Source organism: Larus michahellis, chromosome 7 (genome assembly GCF_964199755.1).
Source record: "Larus michahellis chromosome 7, bLarMic1.1, whole genome shotgun sequence".
NCBI classification, from domain to species: domain Eukaryota; kingdom Metazoa; phylum Chordata; class Aves; order Charadriiformes; family Laridae; genus Larus; species Larus michahellis.
In genome coordinates, this window is record NC_133902.1 from 713,024 (window position 1) to 726,923 (window position 13,900).

The 13,900-nt window shown below is 44.5% G+C and overlaps 1 protein-coding gene across 1 annotated transcript in view; it reads left to right on the forward strand.

Moving 5' to 3' along the window:
* MYBBP1A (MYB binding protein 1a) overlaps window positions 1-13,900 on the forward strand; it is a 61,665-nt gene that overhangs the window by 9,748 nt on the left and 38,017 nt on the right. Inside the window, exons 11-22 of the mRNA XM_074594777.1 lie at window positions 945-1,070; window positions 1,836-2,039; window positions 2,629-2,737; window positions 3,141-3,228; window positions 4,344-4,495; window positions 5,221-5,310; window positions 5,966-6,106; window positions 6,831-6,995; window positions 8,112-8,269; window positions 9,089-9,223; window positions 10,449-10,560; window positions 12,867-12,998. Of these exons, the coding sequence (XP_074450878.1) occupies window positions 945-1,070; window positions 1,836-2,039; window positions 2,629-2,737; window positions 3,141-3,228; window positions 4,344-4,495; window positions 5,221-5,310; window positions 5,966-6,106; window positions 6,831-6,995; window positions 8,112-8,269; window positions 9,089-9,223; window positions 10,449-10,560; window positions 12,867-12,998 (1,612 nt within the window). The remainder of the gene's footprint in view (window positions 1-944; window positions 1,071-1,835; window positions 2,040-2,628; window positions 2,738-3,140; window positions 3,229-4,343; window positions 4,496-5,220; window positions 5,311-5,965; window positions 6,107-6,830; window positions 6,996-8,111; window positions 8,270-9,088; window positions 9,224-10,448; window positions 10,561-12,866; window positions 12,999-13,900) is intronic.

Sequence of the window (13,900 nt, forward strand, 5' to 3'; positions counted from 1 at the left end):
CAAAACCGTATCCAGCTCCCAGGATGATGATCGCATCAGCAGCAGACACAGGGGAAAGTCCCAGACTGGAGTCAGCGACAGGACAGGAGCTGAATTCTGGAACTAGAGTCAGGAGTGATCAGATTGGGATCAAAGGCAGACGAACAGACAGGGCCCTCCTCAGACGTTTGCCATTGAAGAAAGAGCGAGCCAGAGCAGCGTTGCCCCTTTGATCCCTCAGCTTTTATACTGAGCGTGATGCAGATGGGATGGAATACACTGTTGGTCAGTTTGAGGTCACCTGTCCTGTCTGCTCCTCCCTGCAGGTGTGACCCCTCTACGCTTCTCCGCTTCTGACCCTCTAACAGGGCAAAACAACGAAGTTAGCTGACCTTGGTTGTTATAGCAATAAGTATAAGCAAGAGCCTCTGTGCATACCTTGGTATAATCAGGTCTTATCACTCTGAGAGTGAACAGTTTCTGAACAATATGCTGTTAATTTCAGACTTCAGTCAGTTAGAAGAGGCCCAGCTAAAAAGTAAAATTACAAATCAGAAAATTGGTTCTGTTTTACCTCAAACCAGGACAATATTACTTGTAATCTTTGCATCGGATCTTAATAAGTATTTATCTGTGAGTTTAAAAGTCTTGGAGAATATGACCCGAATATGACCCACATCTGACAGTCTGAGTATTGTATTGTATACAATACAATATTATGTGTTGGCGTCAAGTATTGGCATTTCACTTTTGTGAAATCCTTAGCATCCTTCTGTCTTCTTCACCCTGTGTGCCTTGAGAAAAGGGTCATCTTATAAATAGTGATTTCTTTTTTTAGTGCATAGAGGTCCTTGAATAAAAATGTGGTCAATATCTGGCGCTGTTTGGTTTGCACACATGGATTGTTTTTGCTTTGATATGACCGAGCTGGCTCTTAATTTTGTCCTTGTTTCCATCCATTCTAGGTTTTGCTTCTTCCATGCTTTCTTTGAGGCTAAGAAAAAGACTGCGCAAATACATGAGGCAAATGTCCTTCCAGCAAAGCCTCTAGATGAACAGTTTCATTCAGTGGCAGAAAACTACCTCTTTGGGTAAGGATTTTCCTTGCACGCCCTAAGCTTGGAAATTTCTCTTTTATCCTGAGGATAAGATCAGCCTACAAAGGGCAGAGCAAGAGGTTTGGGATTGTGAGCTTCTATTGTAGCATTTGTTTGACTCCAGGAGTAGGGAATGGCTTTTTTTAAGGAGATCCTAGATGGATTTCCAAAAGATCCTTGTTTTGTACAATAAAAACATAATTTTACATGGCAAAAGTGCTGAGTATATTTATGATGATCAGGTAGGTGTGGAGTTGAGCTCAGACTGCTTTTTCTCATAAGGTTTCCATTGCCTCTGTTGCAAGCTAGAAGTGGAAAGACCCAAGAGAGAGGTGGTGGGGTTGTGAGGGTTGCTGTTGGCTTTCTGTCCGCTCTGCATGTGAGCTGCTGATGGCTCTGCAGTCCTCCCTGTAGTAAGGGAGGTGGAAAGATGCTTTTAGGTGACTGCTGAAGCTGGTGCTCGAGCCTCAATAGAGGGAAGGCAGAGGACATGGTGGGACACAGAATGGGAAACAACTGAGAATAGTAGTCCGTGTCCTTGGGGGCACCAGGTATGCTTGGGGACACCAAGACAATGAGCTATACATTACTGTGCTTGGATACAAGCATGGGTTGAAACTTAGGCCCTGTGAGTCTGGGTTGCAATGAGTGACCAGAGCTCTGGGATGAGAGCACTCTACTGGTGGGTGTTATTTTGGACAGTGTGAGGAGGTTGTCTGGTTCCTCTGACGGTAACGTGCTGGCTGTTTTTCTTTGCAGGATGCTTAATACTTTAAACACCTTGACTGTTTTGGGGGATACAGCGAAGGCTGCAGCCTTGAGGGAAAAGCACATCCATGGTGTGACTGCAGATGGGAAGCTGTGGATCTATCTCCTTGTTGAGTATGCCAACGAGCTGCTTTCCAGTGTGCATGTCAAAGCTGTGAAGCCTTTCACCAAGGAACAGAGGGATGCCTGGGAGAGGTGAGATTTGGCCAGTAAAAGAGAAATTGTGTTCTCTTATCCTCCTGCTGTTGTTCCGGCTGCTGTAGCAGAGCCATTTCACAGAGGTGGCAGTTCCATTTATTCCCTTTGAGTATCCTGCACCTGGATTTCAAGATGCCTTTCTCTCATTACCTCGTTCCTTTCTTTCTGTTCCTTCTGTGTGTTAGGTATGTGTGGGTGGCTGTGTCCTTTTCTGTTTTTGCTCATAATCCCTCTCACGAACATGATTTTAACTCTGCTGATCTTTTCCCCTAATAATGCCCACACTAATTTCTCAGTGACTCTTTTCTGGTGCTCTTTTCTGAGCTTGATTTCCCATAAAGATCTGTGCCTTGTCTGTAGTATTAGGAATCTTGCCCATGCCCAAGTGCAGAGGTTTTTATAAGCCACACAAGGTGAGATAACTATTGTTGGGTTAAGATGGTATACTATATGTATGCCCAAGTTCAAGAAATTAAATGTTAAGTACAGAAAATAGTATTACAGATTTGGTCATGTTTTTAGTCTGATCATAAGAGAGGATTTGCTGCTGTAATTGTGAAAGACTCAGAAGGGTTTCTTTCTTCAGAACACTTCAGTCTGTGAAGAATCTGCAGAAGAAGGAAAATAAATCAGATAGTGCCAAAGTCGTTGCTTTCCAGCAACTTCTGCTTTTAATGGCCATTCATCTTTTCAAGGTAAGACCTCTGAAGCATATTTGAGTGACGTAAAATGGGCTGATAGCTGGGCTTTCTGAACACTGAGCTGGAGAGTTTCTTTGTGTTCAGAGATTTAACCTTTCACAGCCTCTGGCTGCTAGAAATGGGCAATTGGCAGCTAATAAACTGTCATTCTTACACTGACCATAGACAACTCGCAAGGGCAAAGCTTGGCCTGAGCATTGTTTTTGCCTTTGATTTGCTGTTGAGCGGAGCGATTTTTACTTAGATTCATATTTCCTTCTGCAAAGGGGTTGTAGTAGCTGATGTTAATATCTGTACCTATTTAGAGAGGTACTTAGATTTGGGGTATATTCTGTCTGTTGTTGTTGGTAGTGGGGAATTCAGAGAGGGTGTTTACTGTCTGCTTGTGGTCAAACAGGATCCATCTGAAACAATGGATGTTCTGAGTGACCTTCTGAACTGCACAGAGAGGGCATTCAGCAAAGAACCTAAGAAGAAAAAGGCTGGTGAGTCCTTCCTGCAGAAAGAACTGGAGTGGAATTTTTAACGGTCTGTCAAAAGACAGAAGATGGCAGTTCAGTGAAGCATTCTGACTGCATCGGTTCTGGCTTGATGCACTTATCCCCAGGAGAATCCCTTCTCCTTCATTCTCTTTCCTTGTCTTTCTAAATGTCTTGTCTCTTGCTCCAGCTCTCTCTCCGCATCCTCAGTGGGTTGTGTTCCTGTCTGTGTGCCTGTTAGAGGGTAGGTGGGCTTCAGAGCTGGCCATTGTTCATATGAGCAGTGTCCAAGGGAGTTCACTCTCTTTGAGTCCTTGTTCTGTGCTGGCCAAGAGCTTGCCTGAAGTGGTGGTATCTATCTGCCAAGGCAAAGCTGTGGGCTCTCCTAATAGCTGGCAAGCCTGAAACTTGCTACTTTCAGAGCTCAAGTTCAGGGCAAACTAAATGTGTCCTGTGTGTAGGTACAGCCTGTTCGCTGATTTAGGCTTGTCCTCGTTTAGGGCCTGCGGAGCTAGGTTGTAACTCAACCAGGAAAGAACCTAGCTTGGTCTTTTGACTTCCTCTCTAACTACGGTCTTGTTCTCTTTAAATATCTGTGTGAATTTGAGGGTGCTGTGAAAATAAAGCTGTAATTCTGTGGTGGCTTGGTTGTATGTAGATCAAGATTCACAGACTTTTGCACTAATGGACCAGTTTCAAATGTCAGTACTTTTCATGGGCTGCTGTGACTCCTGATTTCATTGAAAACACTATAAAATGTATATACTTTTGCTGACTAGCTGCTGATTGTTTTAATGTGGCCAAGTAGGTGTTGCATGATTTGCAGAACTGCTAGTCTGGGTAATGATTTAATGAATAGTAGGTTTTGTTATCTGGTGAGGCTTTGCAGTGGCCTAAAGACGGTTTCAGGCATGTTTCTCACTATGGTTAGTAGCCTTTCAATACAGCTACAATCTTCAGCTTCACAATCGATTATTTCTGGTCTGTGTTGCCAAATGAGTACTTCTAATAGTCAGGTAGAAGGGCTATTATCTTTTCCTTGGTGAATTTTTGTGCAGTCTGTTATTTATGTGCTAGTGCAGTGTTTTTACCTCTTCTTGTCATTGTTTGTTCCTGTGCAGACAATGCAGAGCCAGGATGGGTTGAGGTGATGGTGGAAATCATTCTTTCCCTCCTTGCCCAGCCCAGCCTACTCATACGTCGGATTTCCAGGAGCGTGTTTTTACGGATATGCCCTAATCTGACAAAGCGGGGCTTGCAGCTGATCTTGGATGTAAGTAACTAGCAGGGCATTGTGCTGTTTGCCTGTCTGGTCCTTAACAGATATACAAGCATGTCTCTATTTTGTGGTTAAATAAAAGCCTCCTTGATTTAGAAAGTGTCTGGCAATGTGTGCTACTGAATTTTAAATGTATCTTACAGAGAGGTGGTTTTTGTTTTTTATTTATTTAGTTAGTTATTTTTATTATTTGTTTGGGTTTTTTTATGGGAACCTGAGATCTGCTGACTTGAAGCTGTATTCTTTGGTAGTTTTAGGCTGATGAAATTTCTGGGTCAGTTTATATAGCTGGTAGATTTTATACGTGAGTATAAATGGTAACAACTTCTTTTTCCTAGAAAGGCTAAGCATAGAGGCGCTAAAAATAAGCGACACTGAAAATCCGAATTGGTCGTACCACTGAGTAAGGTGGTATCTTCTGAGAGAGTAATAAGTGGGTTGCAAAGATGGGCTGTCAGGTACTGTATATGATGAATCTAATACTTCCTTTGTAACAAATCAAAATGTGTGATGTCACCAGTCTCTTCTCTCCACCTCTTCTGTTTCTTATAGACAGAACTTAGCATATTAACAAACATGATATTATAAGCCAGAAAGTGGAATGCCCTTACGTACTGTTTCATTATTCAGCTGGCTTACTGTGCCGAAATTCCTGTCTGTTGTACACAAGAAATACATCCAAAACAAAATGCTGAAAAAACAAGTCCCACTTTTTTCAGGTTCTCGACCCGTACCAGGAGCAAAATGAAGAAAGTGCTGTTGTTGTGATGGAAGAATCAAACAAAAAGATCAAATCTGCACATGACATGGTAATTGATATGCCATTGCCAGTGACAAATACTCTTCAAACCTTCACTGTTTAAAAATAATGTTTCTCCTGATCTGTGGTAATAGATGGAATTGCATTTCTCTGTTGAGTAAAATGTCTATTAAGATTTATTTTAAAAGTGCAGCATACAAATGGCTTGTTGGAAGTGCATGTTTATTAGTCTCTTGGCCTTGAAGAAAACACTGTTGTAGGTATGGCTGTTTGAATAGATGACTTCCTGAAAGCAAATGACTGCATTCTGAAATTAACACAGGCCTCTGCAGCCACAGACTGAATTGTTGCTGTGATGCACAGCCATCTGAATTCAAGATCTTGGGTTTTAAGAACTGTAGAGATTTGAGTCACAAAGCGTTACAAGCATTAGCAGAAAGGAGAGTCAGATTGGGGCTGTTACTTCAGATGTTCCTTGGAAGCTTCTTTTTGATACTTATTTAATATGACAGAGAAGTCTGTATTATGTTCTGCCTTTAGCTTTTGTGAAGATCTGGTATCTCATTATCTGAGGTGTATTTACCTGAATCTGAGGTCTGGAAGCAGTGGGGTGAGGGGAGGCTTGAGTTTTTATTTCTAAACACCTGAGAATTGAGTAGGGCTTGAAGAACAGCGGGGTCAGGAGATGAATTTTTCTTCCTCAGGACAAGGAAGGAAGTGAGGACTCCTCAGATGAAGATGACTCTGAGGAAGAGAATGACAGTGGAGACGAAGAAAAGAATGAAGAAGTTGATGATGATTTTCGTAGTCAGCTGATGAATGTTCTCCAAGCAGGGAATGCATTGGTACGTTTTCACTGCCTACCTTGATACAGATACCAGGAGGTTTGGGGTAGTGAAAGATTATCTAATACCCATGGGTCTGAGCCCATGCAGTGATAACCCTGGCAGTCATCTTTGTAGGGCATTTGAAGCAGGAGGTCAGGATCTTCAAAGCAAGCTGTGGGAATAAATCCCTTATTCTTTTATTTATTGTTAATGTGTCTTGAGTGCTTTAGCTTGTCCAGTCTAGCCTGATACAGCTTGTATTCCTGCCTGTAATAAATGAGATTGATGTGAACTAAAGCACTAAGATACTGTTATGTGGTGCCTGTATTTGCTGGCCTGTGTGGAGGAGTGTGATCTCTGTAGGCCACTCTGGAGATTTACCATAGCAGCGTTGGAGTGTGGCTTAATGATTCTTGTAAAGGCTACAGACATAGCAACGTATTTACCTTTTTACTGAAGGAGCAGCAGCCCAGAGGGAGTGGGTGTCAAAACCTCTGCCTCTTCCCTCTCCTGATCCTCTATCTCTACGTGTTAGTAATGTGCAGCCAGGATTACCTGATAGGAAATAAGAGCTAGATTTCTCATGGGTCTGAGCAGCTGTTTTCCCTCCCCATGTTCTTATTCTGGATCTAGAGGTTGCCACATCCCTACTGTGAGTCTGGTCTTGGCTGTGTTTTTCTTCCCAACTGTCTCTTTGAAGTACATGAGATGACATGTTGTTTTTGCATTCTAAAAACAAAAGGGAGGAGATGAGAGTGATGAAGAGCTGGATGATGAGGCTATGATGGCTCTTGACAAGAACATCTCAGCCCTTTTTGCAGAGCAGCAGAAACGAATCCAGGCAAAGAAGGATGAGAAAGACAGGATACGGAAGGAGGCGATCCTGCGGAGGGATTTCAAGATTAAGGTGGGAGATAAGCATTTGGTGTGAAGACCTCTGGCTTACTAGCATGTTAGTTGTAGCCTACTGCATGCCATGAGCTACTTAACACTGAAGAGCTTGGACGTTCGTGTATGTCACAAGCTCCTGGAAGTTGAGTCTGGATTATTCTGGTTTTGTACAGTACCTGGCACAGTGAAGTGGTGGTCAGTGCCCAGGGCCTCACAGGCCTACTTCAAAACAAAAAGCAGGACTGTGCTTTCAAAAAGTGAACCGTGGTTTCCATTTACTGATCTGAAATGCTTCAATTTATGAGATCCTTCCCCACACCTACCCAAAGGTAGGTGCCTGTCAGTTTTTGTAAACTGAACAAGCTTGATATGCATAAAATCCCGCTGGTAATTTTGCAGTGTAAGCTTTTTTTGGGCTTGTTATGCTAGTAAAATTAGGAGGGTTATGATTAACACCCTGTCCTGGTTTGAGGTAGAACAGAACTGATTTTCTTTTCAGTAATTTTACTTTTCAGTAAAACTGTGACACACCCCCTAGTTATTTGTGACTGTAATACTCACTTCAGGCCACCTGGTGTCAGCGTGGACTGTCCAGGATATTCGGGCATCCAGGGACAGCGCCAGCCACTCACGTATAGAAATTGGTGTCAGATTAGCCAAGGTGAACGCTGAGCGGTGTAGTGAGCCATTGGCTTTACGGCATTGGCATTCTGATGCTGTGCTCTAAGAGGCTGATTTTATGCTGATGCACTGTCTGGAAGTCAAGAGGGGCTTACAGGTGCGAGGGCACATCTCTGGTGCTAACAGAGATCTCTGCCGAGGTGTAGTAACTGCAGGTCTGGCCAGGTAGAGTGATTCTCATAACTGCTGTTTCTACATAGCGTCACTGCACAAAATAGGCTGAAGTCAATAGAAAGCCTTTAATCTTCAGTTTCAAATTTTTAATTTTCTGTTTCTCATGCCCTAGCAGTACAAATGATAGCAGGAGGTGTACAGATCTCAGCTGTAAATAGTTTTCTCCAGCCCTCTCCAGCTGCTCTGTAGCACACTCCAGTCTGAAGGAGCTGCTCTGGGTAGGTCCATCATGTTTCCCTGTCTGCATTAGTTCTCACGTCAGTACTTCGGTTTGCAGGTGCTGGATCTGATTGAAGCGTTCCTGAGTAAGCAATCAGAGAACCCCTTGGTGTTTGACATCATTGAGCCCCTGCTTCACGTCATTGAACAATGCATGATCTCAGACTCTGGCAAGCAGGAGGTTGACTTCCTCCGGAAAACAGCCAATATCTTCAGGTAAGTGTCCTTAGTCCTCCAGATAATAGGCAACGGCTTTTGACAGACATTAGCAGTGCTGGTTGAATCACAGAAGTTGGTCTTTCTAAGATTGAAGACAATTGCTATGCTTATAGATTGTGTGGAATTAGATTACCAGTACCACACACAAACAGAACGCTTAGTCATAAGCTGCAGAAAAAAAATTGGATCTGGGTTTTCTAGTCTAAGGAACTTCAAGTGACAAACCGATTTGCAGGTGAAAACCTTAAGAACAAACTTTGGTATTGCAGGCATGGTGCCATGTAACTGAACATCTCCACAGGCCTCTGACGTCCGAGTCAGGGCATGCAACAGCGCCTTGGGTTTACAGAGTTGCTGCTGTGGCTGGAATGAAACTCCCAACAAGTTATTATTGGGACAGGCAGAGTGCAAATTTTCTCTGTTCATGGCCAGAAGTGAGGCATGATACAAGCTAGACACAGACATAATGCATGATGTGTGACATGATGTGTCTTCTGTACACCACTCACTGATGTCCTTAGCACTGCTCTCTACATGCTGTTGAGAAACAGTCTGTAGAAAAAGGGTTTAAGGCAGCTAGTTCCCATTGTGGGAGCTCTTGAGGAAAGTTGGCTGATGCATAAATAGGTGCTTGAGGGCAAAAAGTAGTAAGTTTCCTCACCCTTCTTGCCACAGTAATGACTGCCTCTTTTGCTGCCCACAGCCAGCACCATTTTTGTTTATGTGTCGCCCTGAGCCCAGTGATAAGGGTTCATAGCCATCTGTTTCCCAGAGCTCTTTCTGTAGGTAATGGCTTTGTTTTCAATGCTCTTTCAGGAACTCACTGTGCAGAGCTAAGCAGTACTGCAAGAGAGTGGGTGCCCTGCGAGAAGATTTGCATGCTTTTGTGGAGAGGCTTGTGAATAAGGCCTGCAAGCACACTGACTGTTCAGTGGCTCTCTATTATTTCAGGTGAGTGTTAAAAATGAGCTATCTACTTGGTGCTGTGGGCTGGTCTGTAAGCAAGCATAACATTGCATGTTAAAACAGCTCAGAGAAGCAAGAGATTCGATGAAGGCTAGGTGCCAGCATCTGTGTCTTACATGAGGACTACTCAGTCATCCTGGCAGTCTGAAGTATTTTCAAACAGATGTCCGTTTTTTGCTGATTATCATCTATGGGCTCTGTGATACAGAAACGGTCTGGTACAGCTTTGCTGATAGTGATAGGAAGCGCTTCCCTGTGGCTTCATTGGGGAGTAATGAATTGTGTGTGATTCAGTGTGGGATTGAGCGTAACTTACAATCGCTCTGCAATGATTGTTTGGTAAATACAGTGGTTTACTGTCCCCATGATAGCACAATGAAGACAATAATGATTGAGTCGTGACTGCACATACCGGTATTCATATCTTTGCTGCTGAATACAGGTGAATTAAGATAAGCCATAAGTGTATTTGTTAGGAAACATAAGCAATCGTGCTGTTTCCTGGTGTAAATGGGAGTGCCCCTTGGGCTTGCAGGCAGTTTCAGGAGGACTTTCATACTCTGTCTGGGATTTCTGAACACAACTGAGTATGCAGTGGGTACCATGTTGCATCGTCAACGCAGTGCCATTGGGCAGTGCTGGCTCTGCAGCACACGTGGCTGTGCGGGAACAGTGGTACTTCCTGGCAACACGGGGCTGACTGTGTGTGCTGCATGGCTCCCTGACAGCTTCCTGGCAATGCCAGTCCTGAGTGGAGCCATGCCCAGTTAATACAACATTTCTCAAAAGCAGCAGACTGTCTGTGTGCTCTCTCAGTTGATATGTCCGAGTTCTTCAGGCACACAGCAGCCTGAGCTGAGGGCTGCCCTGCAGCACTGTCTGAGCTGTGCAGGCTTGGAAATCCTGGGCAAATGGCAGAAGTCCTCAAGCAGTGCTAGGCAAAAGCATGAGCTTGAGGAAACCAGGCTGATAGTGGGGATGTCTGACTGCAGTGATAGATAATGAAATGATGCAACCTCCTAGGATGTATTTGTCTTTAGATCTGGCAAGAGTGGGTTAGACTGAGAGAAGGGGGCCTCTCAGTCTCTAACCCCCCTTGGTACAGAATAAGCTGCTTGCATCCCTTGGCCTCTGCCCTCAGGTGGCTTTGGAGTGGCACTGTGACACTGTGGTAACTGTTATGTTCACCCCTTTTCCTTTTGTTTTTTAGTGCCTCATTATACCTGCTCAGAGTGTTGAGAGGAAACACACCTGATAAGTCGTCAACTCCTCCTACCCTTCTGCCAGAGAAACAGAGCAGCACCATCCCTCAGGCTTCTCAGGTAAGACAGCAGGCTTCTCTTGAGGCAGTCTTTTTTGTCAGTAAAGTTGCATTACCCCATTTCTCTGAGCGGGCCTTTCTTATTCAGTCTCACTGTTCGTGCTTCCTCCAGATACCTGTCTACATGATTTCTTTTCCATAAAGCTGCCACATTCCCCATCTCCTGGCCCTCACCCTCCTGCCTTTGCAGTGCCTGCTTGCCCATAGCCACCAGGGGCTGCTGATGTACAGTGGATCCAGGTTAATTGCTGAAGAAGCCTGATGTATGTTTATGCTGCTCTTCTGGCTGATTTGCTATTTTTTTCCATTAACTTCTTGGCAGTCACTTTGAGTTTTTTTCCAGGAAGGTGCTGAGGAGCAGGGAGGCACAGGATGGTGGTGGATGAGAGTGAACTCCTATGTCAGGCTTGGGCTGAGTTATCTCGGGGTGAAGAGAGTGTGGAGCAGCCCTGATTTCAGTGGTAGTTGTTTGCAGGGGAGTCTTCATCTGGTTGTGCTATGGGTGTCTATTACTTGGGGAGCCTTACTGTCTGGTCCCCTTTCACCTGCTGTCTCTGCTGAATTTCACAGGTGTCTGAACTTGGTGACCCTATATATTAGGCGTCCCAGTCCAGTCTACTTCACTAGAGACCTAGCAAGTAGTGTTTCACTAGCTAGCCTGATACTTGGCTCTGAACCTCTCAAATTGTGTGCAGGAATTGGTGCCTTAATCCTTTTGATGTTTTGTGGGGGAGGACAATAAACAGGATTGCCTCGTGACAAGGGAGGGCTTGGAAGTTACAAACACTGAGATATTAGTGGCTGAAAAAGTAGCCAATGTTTCTCAGGCTTAGTGAGAGACTGAGAGTGCTAATCCAAGCAGCTCTTGTTCTATGCTGGGCCTTTCTGGAAAGAAAAACAAAGTGGGAGATCTGTGGGGAATATAAACATCATACTTGACGTTGAGGCTAGAGTGAGACACGCTTCATGGCATCCTGGTGCAGATTCACAGGAAAGGCTACTATTCCTGTGGGAACAGAGCTGTGGTCTTGACCAGCTAAGGACACAGCCAGCAGCTGAAGTGAGTTGCTGGTTTGAGGGAAGTGACGCAGTTCAGTTTGTGGGATGCTGCTGATGCTGACGCTGTGTTAAGGCTGGGAAGGTTTTGCAGTGGGGAACCAGAGGCAAAGGTGTGGTGTGTTTCCAGTGAGTAGTGCCTTGTGAACATAATCTGGAGCTTTTCAGTAAGTGGGAAATGCTCTATGATGCAGTGGCCAAATTTATGAAAAAGCCTGTTACTATAAAAGAAATTTTTTACACTAAACATCTGCATGGGAGGAGGAATAATTTTTTTTCCCTGCAGATGTGTATGTCAAATAAGTGCTAAGTATAGACACTTTAGTAAGGAACTGAGGTCTTATCTTTCAAGGTCCATCTCCCCTGTTCCACTCTAGCCTGCGTTCAGCTGTAGTGGCGCTGGGAGTTTGACGTGAGAATGGGACACCACATTAACATGGCTTTAACTTGCTATGGGGCCATGGAAAAATTGCTTAGGCAGAGGTCAGCAAAAGGCCCATCTGCTATTGTGAAGATCACAGCTTTGACCCCCTGGGCCTTAATTTTTCTTTCTTCCTAGAGAGCTGTGCTTCCCTGGCAATATGAGAAGAGTCAGGAATGTGGGGATGCGTTGCTCCACGCTTAGCTCTTCATTTGCCCCTGTGTTGTTACTTTAGATCCATATGGCCTGTGCAGGTCTCAGCAGGTTACTGCATGTCTGGGTTTCTTGTTCCCCACCAGAGGGGGATATTAGAGCATTTACACAGTTCTGGGATTGCTGGATCCCTGATCAGAGCTAGGGCTTGTCTGCTGAGTACCTGGACATAGCTGCTAAGTGTATGTAGATCTAGTTATCTACATACGCTAATATTTACAGATTCAGATAGCTCTACAGCTGAGAACACTGCGTGCACGGCACAGCTGCTGCAGGATGGTCTGAGTGCTCTGTGAACCTAATGTGTGTTAGACAGGCCCACCACAAACCTGGAAGCACGGTCCTCACACAACAGACAGTGTATGCAGTCTTACTAGAAAGCTGTGCTACCCTTCACTAACATGGTCATATGGCTATTGGTATTTGGGACAACATGTTTGAGGCCCACTCTGTTGTTTCTTCGTGGTTCCATGTTGTATCTTGTAGGTCTGTATCATACAAACTACTCAAAAATATCTAGTTGTTGGAAAAATCTGTGTGCATTGGTAGAAATTAATTACTTGTGATCCACCCTTGTGTTTCACTGGAAACTTTTTTGCTCTGCTTTTTCCCCATAGCTTTTCAGCACAGGTTGTTTGGATATGGAGAGGGTGGCTGTAATATATCGGGAAGCACTGACACAATTGTTAACTAAAAGGAAGACTGCCCTTACAAGCTCCATGTTCCATGATTTCTTCAGACGCTTCCCGGTAAGTGTTGCTGGTTGTGTGGTATGTTGTCTTCTGGTTGCTCCAAAGTAAGGTTTTAATTCTGGGGAAAGTAGGGTGAGAAACTTCTCCACTTCACTGCAGGCTTTTAACACTGCTGTAAGGTTTCCTAGGATCTTCACCTGCTCAGACTCTTACAGTGTGTGTTTTGATAGCAATGCTGCAGAAGGCTGGGATCTCATTTCTGGTTTGGATTGGGATACTGCATGGAGAACATAGATGAACAGAAGGCTGCTCTTCAAAGCATAGCCTAAGAGGCTCTAATTTTTTACCAGTCTTCAAGACAACGTGGATGAGCCAGGTTTGCACAAACGTAGAAGGGGCTGGCTTGTTTAGACAGCTGACGTAGCTCCTGTCCAGCTTTGCTCTGACTGCACGCTCAGTTTATCAATTTTGTTCCAAAACGACTGCAGAGCCTTGGAGTCTAATTGGAATCTAATCTGCAAGCTGGATGTTCGGACAGTGTCAGTGTCTGAAATGTTTGAGGTATTTCCTGCAAACTTGACCTATGCCTGGAGCTGGTCTCCACTATGAGGACCGCCAGTTTTTAAGAAACAGGCCTTGGGTCTGAATGTCATACAGTTCTTCAGGGATTTTTTAGGTCAGAGTGAGCTAGAGATAGTTGCCAGAAGCCCTTTCTCAAGAGCTTCAACCTGACAGGAGGGTGGGAGGAGACATAGGCTTGTGCAACGGGGGGAAGATGCTTTCAGACTCTGAGGGAATCCATGCAGAGTGAATTCTTTTGCATACCAGGTTTCCTAGGACACCAGCCCATGCTGCCACCCACATAAGCTAGTGAAATAGGGGGAAGAGAAGGGCTGTGTGCTGCCCACATGGACAGCAAGCTTAAGGTCTCATCTGCATTCTTCTAGAGCCTGTGGATT